This window comes from Pleurodeles waltl, chromosome 2_1 (assembly GCF_031143425.1).
Source record: "Pleurodeles waltl isolate 20211129_DDA chromosome 2_1, aPleWal1.hap1.20221129, whole genome shotgun sequence".
Lineage (NCBI taxonomy): Eukaryota > Metazoa > Chordata > Amphibia > Caudata > Salamandridae > Pleurodeles > Pleurodeles waltl.
The window spans coordinates 703,968,606-703,995,777 of NC_090438.1; the positions used below are offsets into that span (position 1 = coordinate 703,968,606).

At 46.3% G+C, this 27,172-nt stretch overlaps 1 protein-coding gene across 1 annotated transcript in view; it reads right to left on the reverse strand.

Moving 5' to 3' along the window:
• Nucleotides 1-27,172, reverse strand: part of ABCA13 (ATP binding cassette subfamily A member 13) — a 2,435,905-nt gene that overhangs the window by 2,287,603 nt on the left and 121,130 nt on the right. Inside the window, exon 5 of the mRNA XM_069216941.1 lies at nt 910-1,074. Coding sequence (XP_069073042.1) covers nt 910-1,074 — 165 coding nt within the window. The remainder of the gene's footprint in view (nt 1-909; nt 1,075-27,172) is intronic.

Here is a 27,172-nt window from a genome sequence, read left to right on the forward strand (position 1 = left end):
AGGATGGGGCCGTGCGTCTCCATCCCCTTAAATAAACAATGCATCCTCTGTGCCATTTTTGGGTTTTATTGCCACAATCCCACTGGAGTCCTGCTGGATCGCCACAGGACTCCGAATTCTTTTTAGGTTTTGCCTCTCTCGGTCTTCCATGGGGCCTAGGGTGGGAAGGGCATCCCTTCCCTACCTCCATATATTATTTTTTGTACAAGTTAAAGACAGGGGGCTAAGTCCCCGAAATCTTTAATGGCTGCCAGAAACAGTTTTCTCATGTTACAGGCAGCCAATCAGAGCACTCGCCCCACACAGCGGCAGAAAGAGATGTCCCAAGAGAAATTAAGCTCCCTGGGCCAATCATAATGCTCCATTTTTTAAATATAATGGTCCAGCAAGAGTATATTGATCCTCTCACAGACCTAATCATCCAAATATACATATATTTGTGACCCTTAATGTCTTGAAAACTACTGAATGGAGTTACACCAAGAACCATTTGTGCACCAAGATCTAGCTTCCTGACAAATTTTGGTGTAATTCCATTCAGTAGTTTTTGAAGTAGCCCGTCTTAAAGATGTCAATGTAAATGCACGGGGATTTTGCATTTTTGGGCCCCCCCTTTTGTCTTGACCACCGCTTAACGGATCACCCTGAAACTTTGCATACACAAACTAGTAAAAAAGTACAGCCTTTTTGGAAAGTCTTGTGAAGATTTGTCAAACAGCGTCAAAGTTATTAGTGACACAAAAAAAGATTTTCCAATGGAAAAACAATCCTAACTATAACAACCTAGTGGCGACCACCACTATGTAATATATATTTATATATATACATGTTTATATTATTTTTATTTTACAGTTAAATAACAGTACAGCTGAAGGAGTATGAGTTTATAATAATAAATATTGTTAATACCTGCTTATATAGTTCAAGCTTGTCGATTGATTGAACAAGAAAGTTTGTAGCCTCCTTCCATGAAGAAGCACACCTGCTCGCTTGGCTAGCATTTTCACCTGGAATGTCTACTGCACTGGATACAGCTGAGCATATCAACTCCTCCAATTCACCATGAGTGGGAACCTGACAATGAAAGAAAAACCTGTTTACAAGCATATGAAAAGGCTTTTTTTATGATGACTGTTAGAAATGGGGTCTCTGGTTGACAGTCAGGTTACCCCCTGTTCAAGCAAGGACCCTCACTCTAGTTAGGATAAAAGAGAATCACCCTCAGCTAACCCCTGCTTACCCCCTTGGTAGCTTGGCAGAGCAGTAGGCTTAACCTCAGAGTGCTGGGCGTAAAGTATTTGTACCAACACACACAGTAACTTAATGAAAACACTACAAAATGACACAACACCAGTTTAGAAAAATAGGAAATATTTATCTAGACAAAACAAGACCAAAACGACAAAAATCCAACATACACAAGTCAAGTTATGATTTTTTAAAGGTTTAAAATAAAAAGAGTCTTTAGGTAGTTGTAACACCACACTAGCGCTGCTAGCGTGAAAATGTACCTGGTTTGCGTCAAAAATAACCCCGCACGGGCTGTGTGCGTCGAAAACAACTCGGCACGGCGGTGCGCGTTGAAAAAGCCAGCCACACGACGATCCGAAAGTCCCGCGGCGCAGGGTGCGATCTCTCAGCCTCCGTCAGCGATGCTGCGCGTCGTTTCTCCTGCTCCGGGCGTCGGTTTTTCGGTCGCGTTTCCTGCGGCGTCGTTTCTCAGCTGCGGAACCGGCGTCGCGTCGTTTTCTCAGCCGCGATCGGATTCGCGTCGATCTTTTCTCCGCACGGCGCTCGGTGCGTGTATTTTTGTCCTTAGGCTGCCAGCCTCTCCTTTCAGGGTCCCAGGAACTGGAAGGGCACCACAGAGCAGAGTAGGGGTCTCTCCAGAGACTCCAGGTGCTGGCAGGAAGAAGTCTTTGCTATCCCTGAGACTTCAATAACAGGAGGCAAGCTCTACATCAAGCCCTTGGAGATTTCTTCTTCAAGATGGAAGGCACACAAAGTCCAGTCTTTGCCCTCTTACTCTGGCAGAAGCAGCACTGCAGGAAAGCTCCACAAAGCACAGTCACAGGCAGGGCAGCACTTGTTCCTCAGCGATCAGCTCTTCTCCAGGCAGAGGTTCCCCTTGATTCCAGAAGTGTTTCTGAAGTTTGTAAGTTTGGGTGCCCTTCTTATACCCATTTTAGTCTTTGAAGTCACCTTCCTTCAAAGGGGACTCACACCTTCTTGTGAAATCCTGCCTTGCCCAGGCAAGGCTTCAGACACACACCAGGGGGTTGGAGACAGCATTGTCAGAGGCAGGCACAGTCCTTTCAGATGAGAGTGACCACTCCACCCCTCCCTCCTAGCAGAGATGGCTAATCAGGAATGCAGATTACACCCCAGCTCCCTTTGTGTCACTGTCTGGTGTGAGGTGAAAAACAACCCAACTGTCAGACTGACCCAGACAGGGAATCCACAAACAAGGCAGAGTCACAGAATGGTTTAAGCAAGAAAATGCTCACTTTCTAAAAGTGGCATTTCCAAACTCACAATCTTAAAATCAACTTTACTAAAAGATGTATTTTTAAATTGTGAGCTCAGGGATCCCAAACTCCACATGTCCATCTACTCTCTAGGGGAATCTACACTTTAATCATATTTAAAGGTAGCCCCCATATTATCCTATGAGAGAGAGACAGACCTTGCAACAGTGAAAACGAAATTGGCAGTATTTCACTGTCAGGACATATAAACCACATTACTATATGTCCTACCTTATCCATACACTGCACCCTGCCCTTGGGGCTACCTAGGGCCTACCTTAGGGGTGCCTTACATGTAAGGAAAGGGAAGGTTTAGGCCTGGCAAGTGGGTACACTTGCCAAGTCGAATTTACAGTGTAAAAATACACATACAGACACTGCAGGGGCAGGTCTGAGACATGATTACAGAGCTACTTATGTGGGTGGCACAACCAGTGCTGCAGGCCCACTAGTAGCATTTGATTTACAGGCCCTGGCACCTCTAGTGCACATTACTAGGGACTTACTAGTAATTCAAATATGCCAATCATGGATGAACCACTTACATACAATTTAAACAGGAGCACTTGCACTTTAGCACTGGTTAGCAGTGGTAAAGTGCCCAGAGTAACAAAAACAGCAAAATCAGAGTCCAGCACACATCAACAACCTGGGGAACAGAGGCAAAAAGTTAAGGGAGACCACGCCAAGGATGAAAAGTCTAACAATGACTGATACAAACTGATCTGTTATAAACATAGCAGTGTTTGATTCCTGGAGCGAAAATGCCCACATAACAGTCATGAAAAGATTGATGGACTGTAAATTATCAGAGAATCTAAGAATACATAAAATTCATCACTGCAAGCAATCAATGACGGACAGAAATTAGTATCATTATCTTTATTTCTCCTATTTTTTTCTCTTTCTAAGTGTGCTGCATTCTGCAGCACAGAGAGAGAGAGGGAAACGCCTCTTAGGATAGTTTTTGTGCAGAAAGGTGTCCTCCCTACGAGCACAAAAATAATCCTGCTTGCAACACAGGCACTCTTGCACCATGACTCAAGGGTGCCTGCGTTGGCGCTAGACTGCACTGAGTGTGCCAGTGCAAGGAGCGACAATAGAGTTGGCACATTCTTCCCATCTACATTTGAGGCAGCACAGTAAGTTGTCTTGCTGCATGGTGCTGCCTAAAATATTGATATATCTGGGCCTAAATATTCCTTTTTCTCTATCCCCTGCATCCTCTCTTACCTGGGACTTGCATAAGAACATTCTCTATAACTACTGAAATCCCGGAAATGCTGAACTGCTTAGTTGATTGTAAAATAATCTCCCACCAAGTAGAGGTTTTATCAGGAAAAGTGGGGGAATGCGGGGTGGTAGAAATGTTGTGGCTCCCTGAAGAAAAAGATGCACTTTTAGCAAAAAACTGACATTTGCAAGTGTTTTCTGGGTAAGAAAACCCTTTGAGAAACACACATGTCAAACCACCCTGGACTCTTCCAGGTGTTTAGTTTTGACAATGTTTGGCAGGTTTCACTGTTTGCCAGATAAACTAGGGCCCAAAATCCACACCTACCCAAATTACAAAGAAGGGTCCGTTTTGAGTGGGAAAATTTGATGCGTCCATGTTGCGTTTTGGGCCCTTTCCTATTGCCGGCACAGAGCACAACCACACTAGTGTGGAAATACTGGGTGGCAGGAAATTTGAGAATCCCTGCAGATTTTGGAACTTTCCTTTAAAGAAATGTGAAGAAAATGTGTGTTTTCAGCCAAAGTTTTACATTTTTCAAGGGCCTCTGGGTAAGACATTCTTCTGAGATCCATGCAAGTTACACAACCCTAAACTCCAGAAAGTATTGCATTATCAAAAATGTCTGGATTTGGTAGTCTTCCCTGGGTGCTGGCTGAGCTAGGGCCCAAAATTTACAGATACCCAAGAAGCAAAAAAATGGGTCATGGTTGAGTGAAAAAAATGATGTGTCACTTTTGTGGATTGGCACTTATTCTTTAACATCAGGCATTTACGAAAGCAAGAGAGGGAAGAATACACAAAATGGAAAGCTGGAGGAAGAGTAAGATTAAAAAACAGTGATAATGAGAAAATTCAGGAATGTGGATGATAGAGGGTTAGAACTTTTCTAGTAGCAGATTAAAGAGGCAGAAGGTGGATTTAGGATTAAGTAGGCTTTATATTGTGTGCAGATCTTCAGTTACAGTGGCCCCACGCTGCTGAGCATGGTCGTGGCATCGGCACTCTTTTTTTAACAAGTAATGCACTGCCCTTTCCTATCACGGATGCTGGCCCCCTCCCACGCAAGTGAAGTACCATTGTATCGGAAGACATGTGGAAAGGCTGGTTGGAAGGAGGTTTTTGGACTCCTGCAGATTCTGAAACTATCCAGAAATGTGAGGAAATGTGTTTTTAACCAACGTTTGAGATTTGCAAGGGCTTCTGGGTAAGAAAAGCTCAAGATCTCCAAGCAAGTCGTATCACCTTGGACTCCCCTGGGTGTCTAGTTTTCAGAAATTCCTAGGTTTGGTTGGTGCTGGCAGAACTAGGGCCCAGAATATACAGCTAACCAAACTGCAAAAAAAAGAGGTGGTTTTGAGTGGAAAACGTTGATGTGCCCATGTTGCATTTAGGGCCCTTTCCTACTGAGGGTGCCAGGCTCCCCTTACACGTGTGATACCTTTTATATTGGGAGACATTAGTACACTGGGTGGAGGAAATTTGTAGATCCCCACAGATTCTGGAATTTTACTACACAGAAATGTAATGCAATTTTTTGTATTGTGCTTTTTAGGTTTCTGCAAAAGATGTGATACACTATATAAATGAGGTTGGTGTAATGTTAGGAGAGAGCAAATTCAGTTTTGTAGACCCGCAAATGAGAGACAGGCAGGCCTGTGAGAGTGTGCATGAAGTGACAGTGGGAACAGGCATGCTTTGGAAAAATGGCAGTTCTCTGCAATGTTACAGTTGGCACTTTAAGACTACCATAGAAGACTGTTCCTATCTTATAAAGACCATCTATGGTGACAGACACAGTGGGACGTTAACCTAGAGCCACAATGTAGCATTTCAATTGTTGGCAAACCGTGTGTTCACGCTCCTTCAGATCCCCCTCTACCTCACCTCAACAGACTAAAAGCTGAGAGCCTTCACCTAACAAAATGGGGGCAGCAACAGCCCTCTGTAACCCTCTCTTGTTCAAACGGTTAAACGTATATGTCCCCTCCCTGAGCATCAGCGAGATAAATGTCAAATGTATTTCAAGACAGCGTTACTAAAGATGTAACTCATGTCCAGAGTGACAGTACATTTATATATTAAGGTGCAAATGTCCTTGAAACTCCACCTATGTTACACAAATAGTACAGCTGCATTCATAATCCCAGAGCTGCTATCCCTGAATACTGTGACCACAGTGATATGCTCTCTAGCCCGCATGAGGAGGATCCGTTATACATTATTAGATGATAAATATACTCTCAATGAGCTCTTGCACCCTTAGCTACAATTACTGATAACGATGACAGTTTATACACTGGTCACCCGGAGTTCAAACCCAAATGCGAACATGAACTATTAATCAGCCAACAATCTTCAAAGCACTGCATTCTGCAATGCTACCTGACAGGCATGTCCTGTATACCTCAAACTACACAAACTTCCAATGTAATTTGACGCCATAACTAGTCACAAGATAACTGGAGTCGTAGGTCTTGCATGGTAGCTTCTCTGCTACAGAGCACTTAAATCACAAAAAAAGCTGCAGTCATTCATTTATGGCCCTTCTTGTACCACAAGCCACTACCACTGTCGTGTCGGTCCTGATGAAGACCTCAGTAAAGACAAATGAAAGAGGTTCAACACATACTGACAATCTTATGATGATGTTGCCAAAAGATATTCCAAAATTAGTTCTATCAGCCAGTTGGAATTCACTCCTCCATGGCTCTCACAAATGAATGGTTGCCCCTAATCTCGGGATACCTTGATATCAAACTTGCCGTGTTCCGTATTATGCACCCATGTTGTTTAAAATGAAGGGGATGATATACTGACAAAAAGGGTAAGCAGTTGAATGACCACCCTGCTGGAACAAATACAATACTTATGTTATATTTTAAATATAAAAAAGTTTTTTGTGTGTATTTGTTCACAGCATAAACTATGTTAGAACTGTACATACATTGTTTCCGAATTGTAAAAACACTTGACGATTGAGCATAAGGTGGATGTATCAGAGTTTTGGATGTAAATGTAGCAATTTCTTTAATTACTTCAAAATTGTTTTATTGTTAAGAAAAGGACCCTATGTGGATTACTGTGAATGCAAAGAGCTTCAGGAGTAAAGAAAATATTAAACCAGAACTGGGAGGAGTTCCTTTCCATTTTCTTTAATACACACTTATCATTCCCTCCATTGCTATAGAAAGTGCTAAACACGTATTTTAACACCAACACCAGCTCAAGAGTTGCGGATGGGTTTAATATCACTATATTACCGGCCAACACATCTACATGGCTGTCACATTGACATGACTGCTACTTTGTCATTACCATTGCTTCAACATAACACCACAAATGTGATGGCTAGACATGTTTCCATTAGCCTGGGTTAATTATACAATAAGGGTAGTCAAAACCATCTTTTTTAGTTCATTAGTGCCCTAATAGACAACAACCTTGTCAATGGGTCGGGAACATAAGCAATCCCAGACCAGTATCAGCCTTTTTGGGCCTCATCGGTGAGATGAGGCTGGCTTGAGTTCCATTGTACAGCAGGTTCGAGACACACGTCCATCCAGAGGCATAGGAATTGGCAAAGTTATCTATATTGGGATTTTCACCCATGTTTACCACCTGAGATGAATTGACACCTGAATTTAACCCCACAACCAGTTCACCAGTCCAGTCCCCTGTGGCCCTCCATCATAACAATGAATTCTTAGATTAATTTTAAGGAGCTATCCATAATACAAGAAAAAAGCTCAAGAGTATTATGAGATCAAGGTATGAGAGAGAAAATATGTACCTTGTGCTTAGTCCATGCCAAAGGTGGCTAGATATGTTTCCCTTGTTAGTGCCCTCAGCACAAGCCACAACCAAATTTTTATAGCACACACCCTGAGGCTTTTGGCAAAATCAGAATGCAAACAGTGCAGTAGTCACAATCCACAATGATTTCACCAAACAGGGAGGGGCAAAATGGAGTAAGGAAAATATGACTAACACAAAGAAAGTAAATATAATGGGAGACAATCTCAAATAAGCTAAAAAGAAAAGTAGAAAATAAACATAAGGTAGAGTCAGGCACCTCTTAATGTACCAAGAATAAAGCAAAGGTGAATGAAAAGAATCAATATATGAAATCAGTTTTGAAAGGTTAGAAATTAGGCAGCATTACAAAAAATCGTTGTTAGTGGAGGCCAAAACGAAGTGTGCATCAAACTATTTTGAAAGTGTATTTTGTGCTTAACGTTTAAAAAGACAATGTTTACTTCATTTTTGTCGGTTGATTTATAGGGATTACAGACTGTGACTTAGTTTCCTGTTATTGTTTTTAACTAATGTACTATAAGGTGGATGTTTTTTTCAGAAACCTACTGGACAAACTGAAACTTAAATTGCATTCTGAGGGTCCTCCCCGTAAGTCAATAGAAACATTTTATGCTAATTCCCGAAGTTGATAGTCCTGTGCAGGCTCCTCACATTTCTTTGTGTTCTGATACGGGTGCTCCGCCTTGAGACAATCCTGATGTGAAGAGTATCACTCAAGGCAAAGGCTAAGCCTGGGGGGCAGCCAGAGAAGAGCACATCAAATGGGTGCCTGCCCAAACCGGTTCTGAAAAGACAAACAGAATCCACTGTCCCTGTCTGCTCATTACAAATTGGAGTTGCACATCAACTTATTTTTCCAGTTCCAAATTCTCTCTGACCAGGGAGGTTTCTCCATATTATACCAAGAGGACTACTGCACAAGCAGGGCACCTGCCTGCCTGACACTTGGCAGTCCAGTCTGGAGGAAGAACTGTCTGACCTATCCTAGGAACCCAAGGTGTCCTACTAGACCAAAAAGGAAAGAGCAAACCCAGTCTGCAGGTGCAGATGACCATTGGGAAGGGGATAGGAGAAGTTTACCCTGGTGCAAGTGTCCATCTACCAGAGACCTGACTGCGTAACTGATATGATCGACCTTGCAGACCAGTCTCAGAGATCCTTACTAGAACTGCTGCAATTTTTTAGTATGCCCTAGCAGCCTCTTTTGTCTTCCCTGTCATCACCACCGTGGCACTTGGGAAAGTGTGCCCGATCTGTTAGCCTGACAGAAGCTGGGATCAATATTTGCTTGTGGTATCCACTGAGTGGCTGTCATCCCACAGGGAGTGACCGTAGTATTGCCAATTCAGGTTGAAACAAAAGTGAAGCCTGCAAACCTGTGGTACCTGCCCTAGGTACCCACAGTAAGTGGCTAGCCTGACAGTGACACTTAAGTGTGCCAAGAGCTCTACGCTGCTCTGAAGATGAAGGCTATTGCCTCGAGACACGATGTCCCAAAGTACTGCTTAGCAATCGAGGTACTGAAGCCCCTAACACCTAATCAGCTCACTGCTAGTGTGCTCCCAACAGTTCCTAGAAGTATTCCATCAGTGCCGGAACCCCGCATCTGGAGATGAGGACTGCTGAACTACCTCCACACCACATGTCAACCAAGGCGGTGAAGACCCCAGCGCAGGCTGTTGTTGTGCTCCCAGTTGCGCCTAGAGGTACATCACTGGAACCTCAGACCTGGAAAAGAGAACTGATGAACTGCCTTCACTCTGGGAGGCCCCACAGCGACTGATAGCTGGACAGTAATAGTATAGTGCTGCTGGGTTAGTATTGAGTGCTGGGCCTGTGTACCCCCACACTAACCTCTCTGAGTAGCCAGTGACTGCTCACCATTGCTACCACTAGGAGTCAAGAGCTGAAAGGGGTGTACTTGGCCCAATTTGCACAGCCATAATAGTGCAGACTCAGAACAGTAGAGCCAAAAGGTCCCAGACCCCCTGGCTGTGGCCCCACAGCCCCTGAACTCAAGGCATTTAAAAAATGTAAACCTGGGCTCCAATTTAGAGTATGGAGTATGGGATACTCCACCACAAACGTGACAGATATCCCATCCACCATATAACACGTTCATTATATTCAATGACCCTTGTAATACAGCAGATGGGACATCCATCACATTTGTAAAGGAGCATGCCATTGGTCAAACTCAAAATCAGGCCTTGGTGACTAATTATATCTTGCATCAAATCCTGGTGATCTACACTGACTTTGTGACTCAGTTGTGTGTTTTGGGTCATGCCATGGGTGTTTTGTGTCATGCCATTTGCCCACTTGCATTCTGGAATCAGGAGTCACATGTCCGAACGATAAGCACATCCTACAGTCACAGCTAGGAGTCTTTGTAAAAATACTGAAACACATTCAAACCTTCAGGAGGTTTGGAAACAGACTATGGCCCTCATTCTGACTTTGGCGGGCGCTGCCCGCCAAAATCAGGCCGCTGAAAGACCGCGGCGGCCATTCTGGCTTTCCCGCTGGGCCGGCGGGTGCCCGCCAAAGGAATGGAGTTGCAGGGGTGCGACAGGTGCAGTTGCACCCGTCGCGATTTTCACTGTCTGCAATGCAGACAGTGAAAATCTTTATGGGGCCCTGTTAGGGGGCCCCTGCACTGCCCATGCCAGTGGCATGGGCAATGCAGGGGCCCCCAGGGGCCCCACGACACCCGTTCCCACCATCCTGTTCCTGGCTGTAAAAACCGCCAGAAACAGGGTGGCGGGAAGGGGGTCGGAATCTCCATGCCATGGAGATTCAGCCCATGCAGGGGAAATCCGGCGGGAAACAGCCGGATTCCCTTTTCTGACCGCGGCTTTACCGCCGCGGTCAGAATGGGCTGGGAAGCACCGCCAGCCTGTTGGCGGTGCTTTCGTGGTCCCCGGCCCAGGCAGTCTTGGACCGCCAGGGTCGGAATGACCCCTTATGTTTTGATGTGTCAATGTATATTCCATTCATTAAAGGGAGTTTGCATGTTCCCTCAGCACTGTTGGAATTCTTCCTAACACAATCTGACTGCACTGCGAAGGAGTGGCAAACCAAACTGGCCCTTACTCAAGGCAACTGCATGAGATAAAGTTCCCAGATGCGAGACCTGATCTCACCCGGTGCTTAACTTGAACTGTTTGGTGCATATGGGGCCTTCACGGCACTCCTTTTTGTGAACCAGCACTTGTTTTTCTTCTTCGGACTTAGACCAAAGCAAGCGGTAAAAACACACAAGGGAGAAAGAAAGAGGAAGATACAGAATTAAAAATGATGACAAAGGGAGAAAGCTGCAAGATGCAATAGTGAGACAGAGGACCAGGGAGTGTATGGTGGTGGATTAACGAGAAATGAGGTGAAATCAAGATTACATGGTGTTTTTTATTCGGCACGCTGACATAACAATAGCACCGACTGTGGACTTCTGATCAACACCATGGGCGGGTACCTACACAATTATTAAGAACTGCCCTCACCCATTCGTATGGAGCATTGCATTATTCAATTTCGGCGACCTAAGTGTGGCTGCATTATTTATGTAAAGCATACATCTGCAATTGAAGAAATATGAACAAGTACTCTGGGTGCAATTCAGCTGGCAGCAGAGCGACGCCAACTCTGCAACCAGAGGTGTTCCTCTCTCTCTGGTGGCAGCCATAATTTATATCAATTAGCATGAAATGTGAACACTTCAGACTTGTTCTGTTTCAATTAGCAGCAATGCATGGAAGGAAAGCAAATTACAAGTCTGGGCCTCATTATACCTTTGCCAACAAAACAAGGGAAAAGAAACAAGAAAGAGATATATTACTGTCAATGACACATATTTCTGAATCCTCCTGGCATAGCTGCTTTGAGTGTTTATGTGCGGTGAAATACAGGCAGTTACTTGTTTAATGTTGAATTAAATTATGGTCATTACTAAAAAATATGGCAGGCAACAAACACGTAAACCAGGAAAAAGCTGGTGTGTTCAGATTTCTACAAGGTGCAATAGGTCACCCGGATGATCCATGTTAGACCTGGCATCCTTGGCGTGGTCTCCCCTAACTTTTTGCCTCTACTTCTCAGGTTGTTTCTGTGTGCTGGACTCTGTTTTTGCTGTTTTTGTTACTCTGGGCACTTTACCACTGCTGACCAGTGCTAAAGTGCAAGTGCTCCCTATGTGAAATTGTATGTATTGGCTTTTCCATAATTGGCATATTTGATTTACTAATAAGTCCCTAGTGAAGTGCACTAGAGGTGCCCAGGGCCTGTACATCAAATGTTACTAGTGGGCTTGCAGCACTTGTTGTGCCACCCACATGAATAGCCCTGTAAACATGACTCAAACCTGCCACTGCAGTGTCTGTAGGTTCAGTTTTAAACTGCCAGTTCAACTTGGTAAGTGTCCCCACTTGCTAGACCTACACCTTCCCTTTTCCTACTTGTAAGGCACCCCCTCAGGTAGGCCCTGGGTAGCCCCATGGGCAGGATGCAGTGTATGTTAAAGGTGGAACATGTACTGATGTGTTTTACAAGTCCTAACAGTGAAATACTGCCAAATTAGTTTTTCACTGTGCAAGGCCTATCTCTCTCATAGGTTAATATGGGGGCTGCTATTAAGTATTATTAAAGTGCAGATTCCCTTTGAGAGCAGATAGAAATAGGGAGTTTGGGGTCTCTGAACTCACAATTTAAAAATACATCTTTTAGTGAATTTGGTTTTTAGATTGTGGGTTTGAAAATGCCACTTTTAGAAAGTAGGCATTTTCTTGCTTAAACCATTCTGTGACTCTGCCTGTTTGTGGATTCCCTGTCTGGGTCAGTTTGACAGTTGGGCTGTTTGTGCATCTCCACTAGACAGTTACACTAAGGGTCCTGGGGTGTAGCCTGCATATCCTGATGTGCTAGAGTGGAGGGAGGAGTGGTCACTTACACCTGAATGGGCTGTGCCTGCCCTCACACAATGCAGTCTACAACCCCCTGGCGTTTGCCTGGGGCCTGGCCTGGGAAAGGCAGGGTCTTGTGAACAACAGAGACTTTCCTTTCAAGTTTGCCTACTTCAAAGGCAGAAAGGGGTATAAGTACTGGACCCAAAACCCCAGATTTTAGATCACTTCTGGAACCAAGAGGAACCTCTGCCTGGTGAAGAGCTGAACAGCTGAGGAGAAGTGCTGCCCTGGCCTGTGACGGTGCTTTGTTGGGCTATCCTGCAGTTGCTGCTTCTGCCTGTGAAAGGAGACAAAGACTAGATGTTGTGGTATATTCCTGCTTGAGGAGAATCTCCAAGGGCTTAGACTGAGCTTGACCCCTGTTCTGAAGTCTCAGGGCCATCAAAGACTCCATCTGCCAGAACCTGGACTCTCTGCTAAGATTCCTGCCCTGCCAAGAGGTGACTAATCCAGTCTCTGGGCTCTTGAAAGGAGAAGCTGGTGGAAACATCAAGAAAATCTAAGAAATCCAACTTCGGACGACTCTGGACCGGCGCCGCTGCCGAATCCCATGACGCTGCTTGCAACTGAAGCCGTGGTCTTCGCTGGAGGGCAATGACCCAACAGGCCTGATGCTGCTGCAGCACTGCTAAAGTCTGCGACTCCTGGAAAGATGCCATACCGTGCCGTGACCGTTGGATATCGACTCCGCTGGAAATGCGCGGATCAAATGTTTTGCACCAACACTGTCTCACCTCTAACGCTCCGAGGCAAGGACCCTACGCCTCTTTGTGATGCCTCCTCTCCTTCGCTCCGTAGCACCAGAACCGACGCCGCCTCGGCTCTAGCAATGCCGCAATCCTGCGATCCCTGACTCCATGCACCGGCTTTGTTTTCTCATTTTCACAAGGTACTGTACCTGGCGGTCTCTGTAACTCCATGACTGGCGCCATTGGCATCCGATTGTTGGGAATGACCCAGTCATGACATCTTGACATCACCTAATCAAAGCATTTTGGCTTCTAAGCATTATTTTTGTGTTTAATCTTTAAAAATTCATAACTTGACTTGTGTATGTCGGATTTTTGTTGTTTTTGGTCTTGTTTTGTATACTCAGATAAATATGAGCTATTTTTATAACCTTGTGTTGAGTCATTTTGAACTGTTTTTACTGTATTACTGTGTGTGTTGGTACAAATACTTTACACATTATCTCTGAGTTAAGCCTACCTACACGTGCCAAGCTACCAAGGGGGTGAGAGGAGGCTGACTGAGTGTGATTCTCCTTTACCGTGACTAGAGTGAGGATCCTTGCTTGGACAGGGGGTAACCTGACTGTCAACAAAATACCCCATTTCTAACAATCAAGTTGCAGAAAGCCATACAAAAATGTTTTTTTACAAATAAAGTGACCCAACCTCACATATGAAAGTCGGCATCAAATTTAATATAATTACTGACATATGTGAGTATACAGATTTGAATCATGTTAATAACAGCACAATGTATGCCCCAACAATTTCTTGAAGTTCAGTCCAATAGATAATGCTCATACCAAATTATAAATGCTTCTTGTCCAATATCAAGACTGTATGTGTTTTCATGCCACACATCATTTCCTCTAAACCTGTGAAAAGTGAAGAAAGTGTCTGGCCCTAAAATCGTAAAGCAGCATCCGGTGTGAAATCAAACAGCCTGCGTTATGAGTTCTTGGCTAGTAGTTCATCACTGTCCATGCAACTGCATTCTAGGCACTTGGGAGCATGGTTTGGGACTGCTGTGGAGCAACTGGGGCCAGGGCCAGCTTTAGCGCTTGTGGCGCCCTGTGCAACAGTCTTTTTTGGCACCCCCCCCCATGACCACCTCCTCAGATTCACTCACTACCACTCGGCAAAAGTGCCCCTCATGTCTACAATAGCCCCCCTTTCACATACATTTATTTGTTTAAAATCACTTGTAAAGGCTGACTTTACTAAACCACTCAACTATCAACATAAAATAAAGTTCTGTTCTTTGCAGCAGGCATATTAACCCTTTACCCTACTTTATGGTGAGTCAAAGCTGCCACTGGACAAAACTCCAACTTTCTCTTTATCAGGAACATTAATCTCAAGAGTTAGCTTCACATTTTAATTGCTTCCTGAAGGCTGGACTCACAAGGAACTTTTCAGCAGGTGCCTTTAAATCTCAAGTTTCGTGAGTTATTGCTGTACACGGCAACCCCCGATGTCAGCACCCCCCAATCCAGGTCAGAACCTGGTGTGGCTGCACCGCTGCACCACCCTAAAGCCGGGCCTGACTGGGGCTGTGTTGGTATTGCATTCAAGGAACAATCCAACGTCTTCAAGCTTACAGTTACAACACAGGATCATTTACAAAACGTGGAGATCGCTGCTAACTCCATATGTGCCCTTGCAAAACGATTCTTTGTTTCTGCTCCCAGTGGAGCAGCATTTTTAGGGTTGAGTCTGAGAGTGCATGTACTAGCGCATGTGCCTCGCTTGCAAGATTCTGTTGTGTAGAGTAAAGGGCTTGGAACCCACCTGTCACTCACCATTTGATGATTTGCATGGTACTCTTCTTTACATCCTCATAATTCGTCAAAGTTAAGGCAGGCCTGGCATTATTTCCGTTCCTCTTTGTGGAGCAGGGACCAAACATTGATTGATTCAACTTAATATGTGCCCCTCCACTGCTCCTGACGTGATAGAGGTACTATTTTTTTTGTTATGTTTTACCTTCTAGTGCCCTGCAAACAGAAGGCTTGTGACTGGCAAAAATGTACCCAACAGGACAAACAAAATTGCAAAGTTTTATTTTTTAAAGCTAACTTTCTTTTATTTTGCCAAGTCGACTTTTCTCACTTTCCACTCATGTTTTTTGTTTTATTTTTGCTCATGGGCTGACTATTAACTTGTTCGAAATATAGCAAAGCAACACTGTTTCTTTATTATATGTAATTTCTGTAATGATGCTTTCACATATAATCGTGCATTACTCCCCAATCCACCCTATTCCAATCCGCCCCACTACAATCCACCCGACACCAATCCAGCCCACTTCACTCCAAACCACTCACCACAATCCAATCCACTCCAATCCTCACAAACCACACCATTCTAATCTGACCCACTCCTATTCACCCCAGTCCAATCCAATCTACCTCACTTCAATGCAATCCACCCCACTCCAATCTACCCCACTCCAATCTACCCCACTCCAATCTACCCCACTCCAATCCACTCCACCCCATCCAAATCAACCCCATCCCAATCCAATCCACCCCCACTAGTCCACCTCCACCCATCCCATTTCAATCCACTCCACCCCACTATAATCCACCCCACTCTACCCCAATCCACTCCACTCCATCCCAGTTCACTCCAATCCAATCCACCCAGCCTACCCGACTCCAATCCACCGCACTCCAATCCAATTCACTCCACTCCAATGCACCCACTCCAAAACAATCTACCCTACTCCAGTCCAATCCACCCCACTCCAGTCCAATCCACCCCACTCCAATCCTATCCACCCCACTCCTGTCCAATCCAGTCCAACCCCTACAGCCCAATCTAAGCCACCCAACTCCAATCCAATCCACCCCACCCCAGCCATATCACTCCAATCCAAACCACTCACCCCAATCTAATCTAATCCACCCCATTGAACCCACCCCAATCCCATCCACCTCACCCCATTTAAATCCATCCCATCCCACTCCAATCCAATCTACCCTACACCAATCCAACCCACCCTACCCCAATCCAATTCACTCCACTCTACTCCAATCCAATCCACCCCACTACCTCAATCCACTCCAACTCACTCCAACTTGTTCCACCCCACTCCACAACATTCTCTGCCACTGAACTCTGCTCCCCTCTACTCAACTCTATTGCACTCTACTCCTCCTACTCCACTCTATGACATTCCAACAAATCCACTCTGAAACACTCTACTCCCCTACTCCACTCTAACACTCCACGCCATCAACATTTAGCCATGCCGAACAGCAACCACACTGGTGTAAAACATGGCAAACCACACTGCCAAAGCCAATAGCTCTTGTATAAGCAAGACCTATTGGCTCTGAAAATGGTTGTTTTACTACCTAGAACAAACGTCACAGGATCCTATCTAATAAGTGGTAGTGAACAAACACTGGTTGCTTAATAACACTCGCCCTCTTCTCACAGTGTGTGCAACCAAGGAGGGCTACATGATACAGGCACACTGACTACTTGCAAGTATAGTGCGCTGCCAGAGACTGAATGTGCTCCCACTGTGTTCCTCTTTAATATTTTTTTTGTAATATAAGGGTTTACTGGACCCCAGGATTTGAAGCAATATACGTGGCTCCTAGACACACTGGCCCGTATTTATACTTTTTGACGCTAAACTGCGCTAACGCAGTTTAGCGTCAAAAAAATTAGCGCCGGCTAACGCCATTCTGAAGCGCCATGCGGGCGCCGTATTTATTGAATGGCGTTAGCCGGCGTTAGCCGACCGGCGCTGTCTGGTGTGCGTGAAAAAAAAACCCGTACACCAGGCAGCGCCGGCGTAGGGGAAAATGGCGTATGAGCGTCTCAAAATGGGGCAAGTCAGGTTGAGGCAAAAAAATCGTCTTAACCCGATTTGCGCCATTTTTTTTTGGCGCCCATCCCCCATCAACATGACTCCTGTCTTAGCAAAGACAGGAGTCATGCCCCCTTGCCCAATGGCCATGCCCAGGGGACTTATGTCCCCTGGGCATGGTCATTGGGCATAGTGGCATGTAGGGGGGCACAAATCAGGCCCCCCTAAGCCACCAAAAAAAAAAAAAATAATACTTACCACAACTTACCTTTTCTTCCCTGAGATGGGTCCCTCCATCCTTGGGTGTCCTCCTGGGGTGGGCAAGGGTGGCAGGGGGTGTCCCTGGGGGCAGGGGAGGGCACCTCTGGGCTCATTCTGAGCCCACAGGTCCCTTAACGCCTGCCCTGACCAAAGCGTTAAAAAGAGGCGCAAATGCGGGTTTTTTTGCCCCGCCCACTCCCGGGCGTCATTTTTGCCCGGGAGTATAAATACCACGCACATGCCTGGGAGTCATTTTTTAAGACGGGAACGCCTCCCTTGCATATCATTAACGCAAGGAAGGTGTTCACGCCAAAAAATGACGCTAACTCCATGAACTTTGGCGCTAGACGTGTCTAACGCCAAAGTATAAATATGGAGTTAGTTTTGCGTCGAATTTGCGTCGAAATAAACGACGCAAATTCGGCGCAAACGGAGTATAAATATGCCCCACTGTTTTCTTGATTATGTGGCACGTTGTTGTCACAGTGCTTGCACCCCTCTTGAAGATATGTTGTTCAGCTAAAGGAATGGTCACCATCAAGCACTGGCGGCTGGTGCTTTCTAAAAGTAGTAGGGCAGAAATCTTAGAACCGAAGGGACTTGCGTACAAACTCAGTATATGGATTTCATATGTTCATATCTATATAGAGCTATATATATTGAGACTATAAGAAACTGTTAAAAATACTAGTACCCATGCAGAAAAACCTCTATGTTTATTTATATATACCAAACCCTGTGTACACATGTTATGTAAACATCCAGGCACACCTGCGGGCACTGAGCACATGGTATAAACTCTGACCTGGTAGACTATAGCTCTGACCTTCTACTCTATTGCATTTTACATACTGTCTCCTTTAAAGCGTTTTTGCACAGTTCATATTCTGAAGTCAAGCATTTGAAGGAGAAATATTTACCTAGGATTACACAGTTTGGTTAATGGGAAAAAGATTACATATTTTGGTCAAGGGGAAAGCATGGTTTAATCACATGTCTCTCATAAATAAGCTAGTGGGTAATTAGCAAGAGTGACTGTTGTTCTATGCATGTGCAGCCAACATGGAACGGGAGACAAAGGCCAAACTGACTGTGGAGCTGAGGTTTGGAGTGTGAAGTTTCTGTACGCAACTTCTCTGTGAACTCAGAGTCCGTCCTCTGTTGTGGCTGCTGGCTCAGGCTGGTAGTAGGAGGAAACAGTTCGAGCAGTCAGCCCAGGCAGTATTTCACTTCACTTGCTTGGTGTAACGGCCGGGAAGGCAAAATAAGGAATCCTTTTGGTTTCTCAAAGAAATAAAAAAAATACTATGCCTCCGACCTCGTTAATTAACCTGGAAGAGGCTTTGTTATAATCGTGTACGCTTGGGTCAAAAGGTGCATGAAATCACTTCCTTTGCTGGCATTCTGGTAAATCGACATCCTTGAAAACAAGACGCACGTAAATCCATGACGTATTTACTAACTTCTTCATGAGTCCAACTCTTTCTCCTGAGCTGTGTGGGAGAGCCAGAGAAGATGTCCCTGCAGTATGTGGGCAGCGATTACAAGCTTAGTTAATTTTATTGCCTGAGAATAGATGTAAAGGGTTGTCCAAAAACAACTCCTGCCTCCCCCTATTTTGTACAGCACTGGGGAGATGGTTCCTGATTTCAGACTTTTAGAACCTGTAACGCTGCAATTAAAGATTTTGTTATCTGTGTGTACATCTCGGCTCGCATGCTCCTTGGTGCACAGTACATTATGAACAGACAATTAACTAATGTACTGAATAATGGTAAAAACACCTAATAAACAAACCAGAAAGATAATTATTAATTCGGCCTAGATTCGCGGGGAACCAAACAAAACAGCAGCTCCTGTCACCAAGGTGCGCTAAACAAAACACAGAAGGCCCTCATGCCATGGGACACCCTGACTGTGCATTTGTAGGAGGATGGCCTGGTTTGTAGTGGGTACCTTGGGTACTTATACTTTATACCAGGTCCAGTTATCCCTTATTAGTGGAGTAGTAGTGTTCTAGCAGCTTAGGCTGATAGAGGTAGCTATAGCAGAGCAGCTTAGGCAGAACTAGGAGACATGCAAAGCTCATGCAATACCACTTATAGTTACACAATACTTATACATAAGTAAAGACAATACTCAGTGTTACCAAAAATAAAGGTATTTATTTGGGTAAAACACTATCAAAAATATCTTGGAGACAATACTTCTTCTGGAGGTAAGTATTATACACAATATATACACTAGACACCAAAATTAGACAAGTAAATAGTCATAGAACAATGCAAACAGTATGAAATCCTATAGAATGCAATGGGAGAAAATATCTCTAGGGGCAACACAAACCATATACTGAGAAAGTGGAATGCGAATCACGAATTCCCCCCTAGACAAGTGTAGTGTGCGCAGAATTGCTGGGTGAGTAAGAATACAGTAAAGGTAAGTAAATTACCCCACCCCAGAGCCCAGAAAAGCAGGAGTAAAGTACTCCAAGTTTCTTTAGGACACACTACACCTCGTTTTGGGGATTTTGCAGCAGCCTATCAAGTCTGCAAAGAACAACTACTGGATTATTGGACCTGAAGACCTGCAAAGTAAGGGGACCAAGTCCAGAAGTCGAAAGGAGTTTCAGGAAGGACAAGGACAGGAGCCCCTGCCAACCCAGAAGAGGGTGCAAAAGAAGAGTCCTTGGTTAGTCGAAGACTGCAGAAATGCACCCTAGGACGATGCCAGCGGGTTCCTGCATGATGCAAAAGTTTTCTCACAGTGTGAAGATCATTGCAGACGAGATTTCGTGTTGAAAGGCGCTATCAATTCTTGGGTACGACAAAAGTGCGTTTTGCATCAAAATGGCCCTGGATGGACCAAGGAAGGACCTGGGGGGCTCAACGCTGTGGGAGGAGGAAGAGGGGGCCCTCAGCACTTCAGAGAGATCTCAGGATGCCAGCTAGCACCCCCAGGAGCCGCAGGACCCCGGATCAAAGGAGGTGCAAAACGCGGTTGATGCAGCACAACAAAAAAAGGTCCCACGCCGTCGGAGAACAACCCAGCGAGTTGAGTGTCACAGGATGGATTGCTGGGGATCTGGGCCAGGCTGTGCATGGAGGAATTTTGCAAAGAGTGCACAGAGGCCTCAGGAGGCGAAGAAGGCGCAGTACACAGGGGTAACGTCGCTTTCGGGTAAGACAAGGTCTTACCTCCTTCAAATTGCATCAGCAGGACCTCAGGACCTGTTGATGATGTCCACCCTCTGTGTCCTTAGGAGCACACTCGTCGCTGTGAGAGGAGTCCCAGGGTACCGGTCGTCATCTTGGAAGGTGCCTGCTTGGAGCAGGGGAATGACTCTGTCACTCCACAGGAGAGTTTTCAGGTCCTTCTGGTGCAGGATGAAGGCAGGGAGTCCCCAGAGCGTGCACACCGTAGAAACTGTTGCAGTTGCTGACTTGGAGCTGAGGTTGCTGAAGAAAAGTGTCTCCTGTAGACACTTTGTTGCAGATACAGCGTTTCTTGGGGCAGGCTCCGGTTGTTCCAAAGTCAGAAGAGTCAAGTTGTTGCAGAGGATTCCTGAAGGAAACTTGCAAGCAGAATCTGAAGAGAACCCACAGGAGAGACCCTAAATAGCCCTGAGTGGGGGAATGGCTACCTTATCAGGTATGGACCTATCAGGAGGGGACTCTGACGTCATCTGCTGTCACTGGTCACTCAGAGCCCTCCAGAGTGCCCCCACACCTCGCAAAGCAAGATGGCTAAAGTCTGGGACACACTGGAGGAGCTCTGGGCACTCCCCCTGGGGTGGTGATGGACAGGGGAGTGGTCACTCCCCTTTCCTTTGTCCAGTTTCCCGCTAGAGCAGGGGAGAAGGGGTCGCTGAACCGGTATAGACTGGTTTATGCAAGGAGGGCACCATCTGTGCCCTTCAAAGCACTTCCAGAGGCTGGGGGAGGCTAACCCTCCTCATCCTGAAACACCTATTTCCAAAGGAAGAGGGTGTAACACCCTGCTCTCAGAGGAAATGCTTTGTTCTGCCTTCCTGGGACTGGGCTGCCCAGAGCCCAGGGGGGGGGCAGAACCCTGTCTGTGAGGTGGCAGCAGCTGTAGATGCAGTGCAAGCCTCAGAGAGCTGGTTTGGCAGTACTGGGGGTCCGATTTGGAATGGGGGGGACGATTCCATGTTACATGGCCATATTCGGAGTTACTATTGTGAAGCTACATATAGGTAAGTGACCTATATGTAGTGCACACGTGTAATGGCGTCCCCGCACTCACAAAGTCCGGGGAAATGGCCCTGAACTATGTGGGGGTGCCTTTGCTAGTGCAAGGGTGCCCTCACTCTTAATTACTTTGCACCTAACCTTCAGCAAATGGAGGTTAGACATATAGGTGAATTATAAGTTACTTAAGTGCAATGATAATGGCTGTGAAATAGTATGTGCACTATTTCGCGCAGGCTGCAATGGCAGTCCTATGTAAGGGTTTGTCTGAGCTCCCTATGGGTGGCAAAAGGAATGCTGCAGCCCATATGGGTCTTCTGGAACCACATTGCCCTGGGTAGCTAGGTGCCATATACTAGGGACTTATAAGGGGGGTCCGGTGTGCCAATTGAAATTGGTAAATAAAGTCACTGGCCTACAGTGACAAATTTAAAAGCAAAGAGAGCATAATCACTGAGGTTCTGGTTAGCAGAGCCTCAGTGATACAGTTAGGCATTACACAGGCATAGACATTAGGCCACAAACTATGAGCACTGGGGTCCTGGCTAGCAGGATCCCAATGAGACAGGCAAAACACACTGACATATAGGTGTTTATCTATGAGCACTGGGGCCCTGGCTAGCAGGATCCCAGTGACACAGAAAAAACACACTGACACACACTCACAAACAGGCCAAAAGTGGGGGCAACCACAGTAGAAAGAGGCTACTTTCCTACAGCATTGCCACAAAAGTGTGCTCCCCAACAATAGCTGATAAGTTATTATGTTCTTTAATGGAATGGCTTTTGTTCAATAGTGGTGTCGTCTGTGGTTGGTGGCCACGACGAGGGAGACGTCACAAATCAAATCGCCCAGCTAACAGGGCACCCCCACGAGGGGTGATATCATAGATGGTGCCAACCATCTCGGAATGCACATACCACTCGGATTTTACGACAAATTTGTAGTGTTGCTATTGCCTTCCCCCTGCCCCAGCCACCCAAACACACCTGAGTCCTGACCAACTGTTGCATCTGCTAGGAGGGAAAGGAAGAGAAAGAAATCAGAAACACACCAACTCCTTCCTTATTAGCAAAGGCTTGCTCTTCCGCCGGCCATTTAGTCTAATGGCCCTGTTTCATTCCTGCTTTGGGCTGTGTGAATAAAGCCCAGAAGGGAAACTCGTTTGTTAAAATGAAAACCCACCACGCCCCCCAATTTGTCGTCACAGACCTGGCATGTGCCGCTAGGGTGAGGAATACTTCAACCTGCTAACACGTGCAAAGCTGAGGAGGCTTCAGGTCACATTCCCTTGACCCTTTTTCCCCAGGAAAAAACAAGGATTCCCACCAGTTCGTCACAGAGCAGCATAAGCAATTTATTTCCAGCTTCTCGGTCTTTTCATCTTTTTCTATCCTGGTGGAAGGTTGACGCACCTCACTCCCTTTAACACCAGCCACCTGTGCCATCAGGTCTATGCATTTGTGATAAGTTTCACTCTTCTGTTTGGAGTAGGTTCAGTGTTGCTATAGCGATGTTTGAAGCACTTTTACACTCACCATTATGTTTTTTCAGAACATATTAGTCAAATTTTCTGGCGGTCACTATTGTTTGGAATCATCTTCTTAGGAACTCTATGTGAATGGGTGTGTGATAGGCATATGGGAAAGACACGATAATTATTAATAGGTTAATTCAGATATTGAGGTGTTTGGGTGTACAACGTGGGCTAAGGCCATGAAACAGATTTAACTGTCTGGGTTGCCCACATGTTTTGCGTAAATTAAGTAGTTATGAATGTTGGACAGTAAGAGATTCTGGTGAGGGGTGGGCATAGGTGGATATGCGACATAGAGTTTTCCTTACGTCTTATTCAGTGTTCATTTCAGAGCCTTGAGAAGGCGGCTGATTAGCGTTTGCAGGTTAGATAAGTCCAGTTCTCAAGACTAGCTCACAGATATTTGGACCGCTCAAAAAGAGGTTTCCCTGTACTTATTTGAAAAATGTGCATACACAAAAAAAATATATAAAATTTACTACTTTCCTCATTCATTATTCCTTCAAATTATTTTCTGAAAAACTCACTTTTTTCCTACTTTAGCATTTTTGTTTTTGTTTTGCTATTCTTTATTGATTGAAAACACAGTACACTGCATGGGGGGAACAGTTGTGGTTAAATGGGAGAAATCAATATTACACGTTCATGGCACATACATAATCATAAGACATTGTGGTTGTCGTTGTACTTTGAGTGGGGGTGGAGGGAGGTGATGGTTCCATGCACCAAGTAAGACGACGATCAAGGCAGAACCAGGAGTAGGAATTCCATGAGGGGGTGGGAATCCTGGTTGGGCTGATCAGTATCCATGCGAGAGGCGTGTCAGATCATGCTAGTGGGTAGAAGCCAGTGAACAGTAGTAAGTCGGGCAATCACTGGACCATTTCAGATGATCAGAATGGGGTGGTGGGGGATAGGTGGGGAAGCAAATGGGGGAGTGAAGAGGTAAAAAGGGACACAGTGACAAGGCGATAACGTGACAACGCCGTAAGGTGAAAAGTTGACATGATGAGATGGTGATAAAGTGGTAAAGTGGTAAGGCGATAGTGCAATAAGGTAGTAAAGTGCTATAGTGAGGAAGTGGCAAGTAATAAAGAGTAAAGTGGGAAAAGATAAAGGAGCAAATGGAAAGTGTAAAGTGGAAACTGTAAAGTGTAAGGTCTGAAGTGCAAAATGTAAAGTGCAAGGTGTAGAGTGGAAAATGGAAAGAATATATAGAATATAAAGTATGAAGTGTGAAGTGTACAGTGAGGTGAAGTAACTGAAGGCGGGGTGGGGGAAGTAGGCTCAGGGAGCAGGGGGTTAAGGGTTGGTGCGCTTCTGCCTGGAGGAAGGGCACCCAAGTCTGAAGAAAATATTCAGTTTTATCTTGGAGGTTGAAGATGATGCGTTCGTGTGAGGTTGTCTGATACATTGCCCTGAGCCACTCGTCGTGAGAAGGGGGTGTAGGGGAGCAGCAGTGTAGAAGTGTGCATAGATTGGCCATGGCGAGCGCTGTCTGTAGGAGGTGGGTCTGCAGGTGAGTTAAGTCCGTAGACCCCGCTGTATCATGTAAGAAGATCAAGGGGTGAGGTGTTGGTTTTGGAGTGGTAGAGTCTCTCGCAACGTTATTCCGACAGCATCTTAGTAGAACTGAGAACTGAATGGAGGGGCAGTTGCATATAATGTGCAAGAGATCATAATGGGCATAGGGCAATGCCAACAGGCCACGTGGGGCAGGAGGCCCTCCACCCTCAGTTTCACAGGTGTCCAGTACCAATCATGGAGCATTGTAAAAGGCAGAATTTTATACGGGCCTTACTCTCTTTGTGGTCGTGGGCCTCTAGAAGATTTGTCCAGTCCCCCATTTCATATTCAATCTGTAGTTTCATTTGCCAGGAGGTGTGAAGGTTGTTTAAAAGTGGCAGAGAAAAGAGTTGACGGACCAGGAAGTTGTTAAGGCTGGACATCACTCCGTGGTAGTGTCCCACATCCTAAGATAGGAAACCACAGGAGAGGGTTGCAGTGTCAATGGGTGCATTCCCATACTGTGAGCAAGGCACTGTTGGAGTTGTAGATGCCTCCAGGCCTGCTGTGAGGGGAGGCCGAACTTGTCACAGAGCGTTGTGAAGGGTTTAAGGGTACAGTTGGCCATGATCTGGCCCAGATGGGTGATACCCGCAGTGTGCCAGCTTTCGCAATCCAGCATCTCACCTACGACCTGCAGTCTGGTATTGCCCCATAGCGGCGCATGCTAATGGAGGTGGGGGTCCACTCCAAACAGGCGATGAGCTTGTCACCAGGATTTCACCATGGCCTGCACCATCGGGTTGGCAGGTCGTAGCATGGAGCCCCCATCATCGTAAAGTCGGCTCAGTCCCTGAGGGCATTGTAATAATGTTCCTTCCACCTGAACCCATACTACAGGGTCTCACAACCCGAGAAGCATGTAGAGGAGTTCAGAAAGGTGTAGGAATAGTGCACAGTTTTCTATGAGAGGTAGGCCTAAGGCGCCAAAGGAGCAAAAAGCCATCAGTTTGGCGTTAGGTAAATGGGATGAGAGGATCCTCAGATGAAGAAGCGCATACTCCTATTGACAGGGCATGGAGGGGGGGCTACAGAGGCAGCATGCTAAAGAGAACACTGTATAGGAGACTAGGGTCTAGTTCTATGCATGCATTAAGGCCTATGGAGACGTGGTCCAACTGTGCGCCAAGGTACAGAGGCAGGGTTGGTAGAAATCTCTGAGGACTCCCACAAGTAGGGCTAAGCATATGAACAGTACGGACAGCGTTCATATAGGTGCAGTGGTTATACTTATTCTGCCGTCAGACGGGTGCTGAGAGGTTCTAATTGCAGCGGCTATTGCAGTACGGCAGAACATTGTGTTGAGAGGTGAGCCTCAGTCCCCTGAGGGGCAGGGTTTTAGCGGGGACCTGCAATTGTCTCTGCCCTGGTCCTGTCCTGAGTGAGGGTAGCTACCACCTGTAGAGCCGTGTCTCTGCTATCCAGCGACCTGGAGGGTTGCTCCGGGACTCTGCCTTGTTTCTGATTCCTGCCGCCACCCCAGCAACTGATGAGGGCAGAGGGAAGAGATGCGACATCCAGCAAGGGAGAGACAGTCATGGTGTCCAAGGGTGAGTGCTCCATTGGCTGGACAAGGAGGTCATCCATGAAGTGGCATAATGCTACTGAGTCATGAAAGTCTCTGGACCTGAGGGGCGTGGTCTGGCCATGTTTAAGAATGGCCACCTAGCTGAGCAGCTCCGCCCGACGGCGGGCCCCGGACTGGGCAGGGAGGCATCCTGACCCTGTGTGTCCTCCCTGGAAGATCAGCCAGGTGCTCGTGGGGGACAGAGGCATCCAGAGAGCCCCTTGGATCAGGTGCGAGTGACCTGATTCCACCTTACGCGGCCCCGATAACGGCCAGGGCCTACGCCTGACCGCAAAGCCGCGGCCTTGCGTGATTCCCCCTGGGCCGGCGGACTGCAGAGAGAGCCGCGTAGAAGAAGAGGTGAGGGAGAAGCAACCCCGATCGACGCAGCCACGGTCGTGCTGAGGGGTCCCACGCAGGGGAGTTGAGTCTGAGGTCCCATTCTGGATCCTTAGTAGAGCCTGGCCCGCCCCCTGCATCACATCCTCAACCCTCGGTGAGGCCGTCTGGATGGGAAGAACGTATCACACCCTCATTCGCGGCGGGAGAGGTGCAAAATAACACAGAGGGAATACAAAGAACTACAAGGCAACATTGCTTCAACCACGGAGCGACCAACCAACCAACATAACGTACTACCAGCCAGATGCACTACCATTGAGACCCCCACAGAGCACTCGCACATCAGGGGACCAACCTGAATGCATTTCTGGGACACTGGACCCCCACCATGGGGGAGCCCATTTGAGACACCAGGCACTGTATCCTGTGAGGGCCTGAGACTCCCCCTACATAGATACCATCGTTCTTCCCCCTCGTCCCGCCTCCCCCTTCCCTCCTCTCTACTACAGAAAACTGTTTCCCATTGCGCCAGGAGGGAACCGTGACTGGCCCCTTCAGGATATCATCGGGCTACCACTGCTGCAAGAG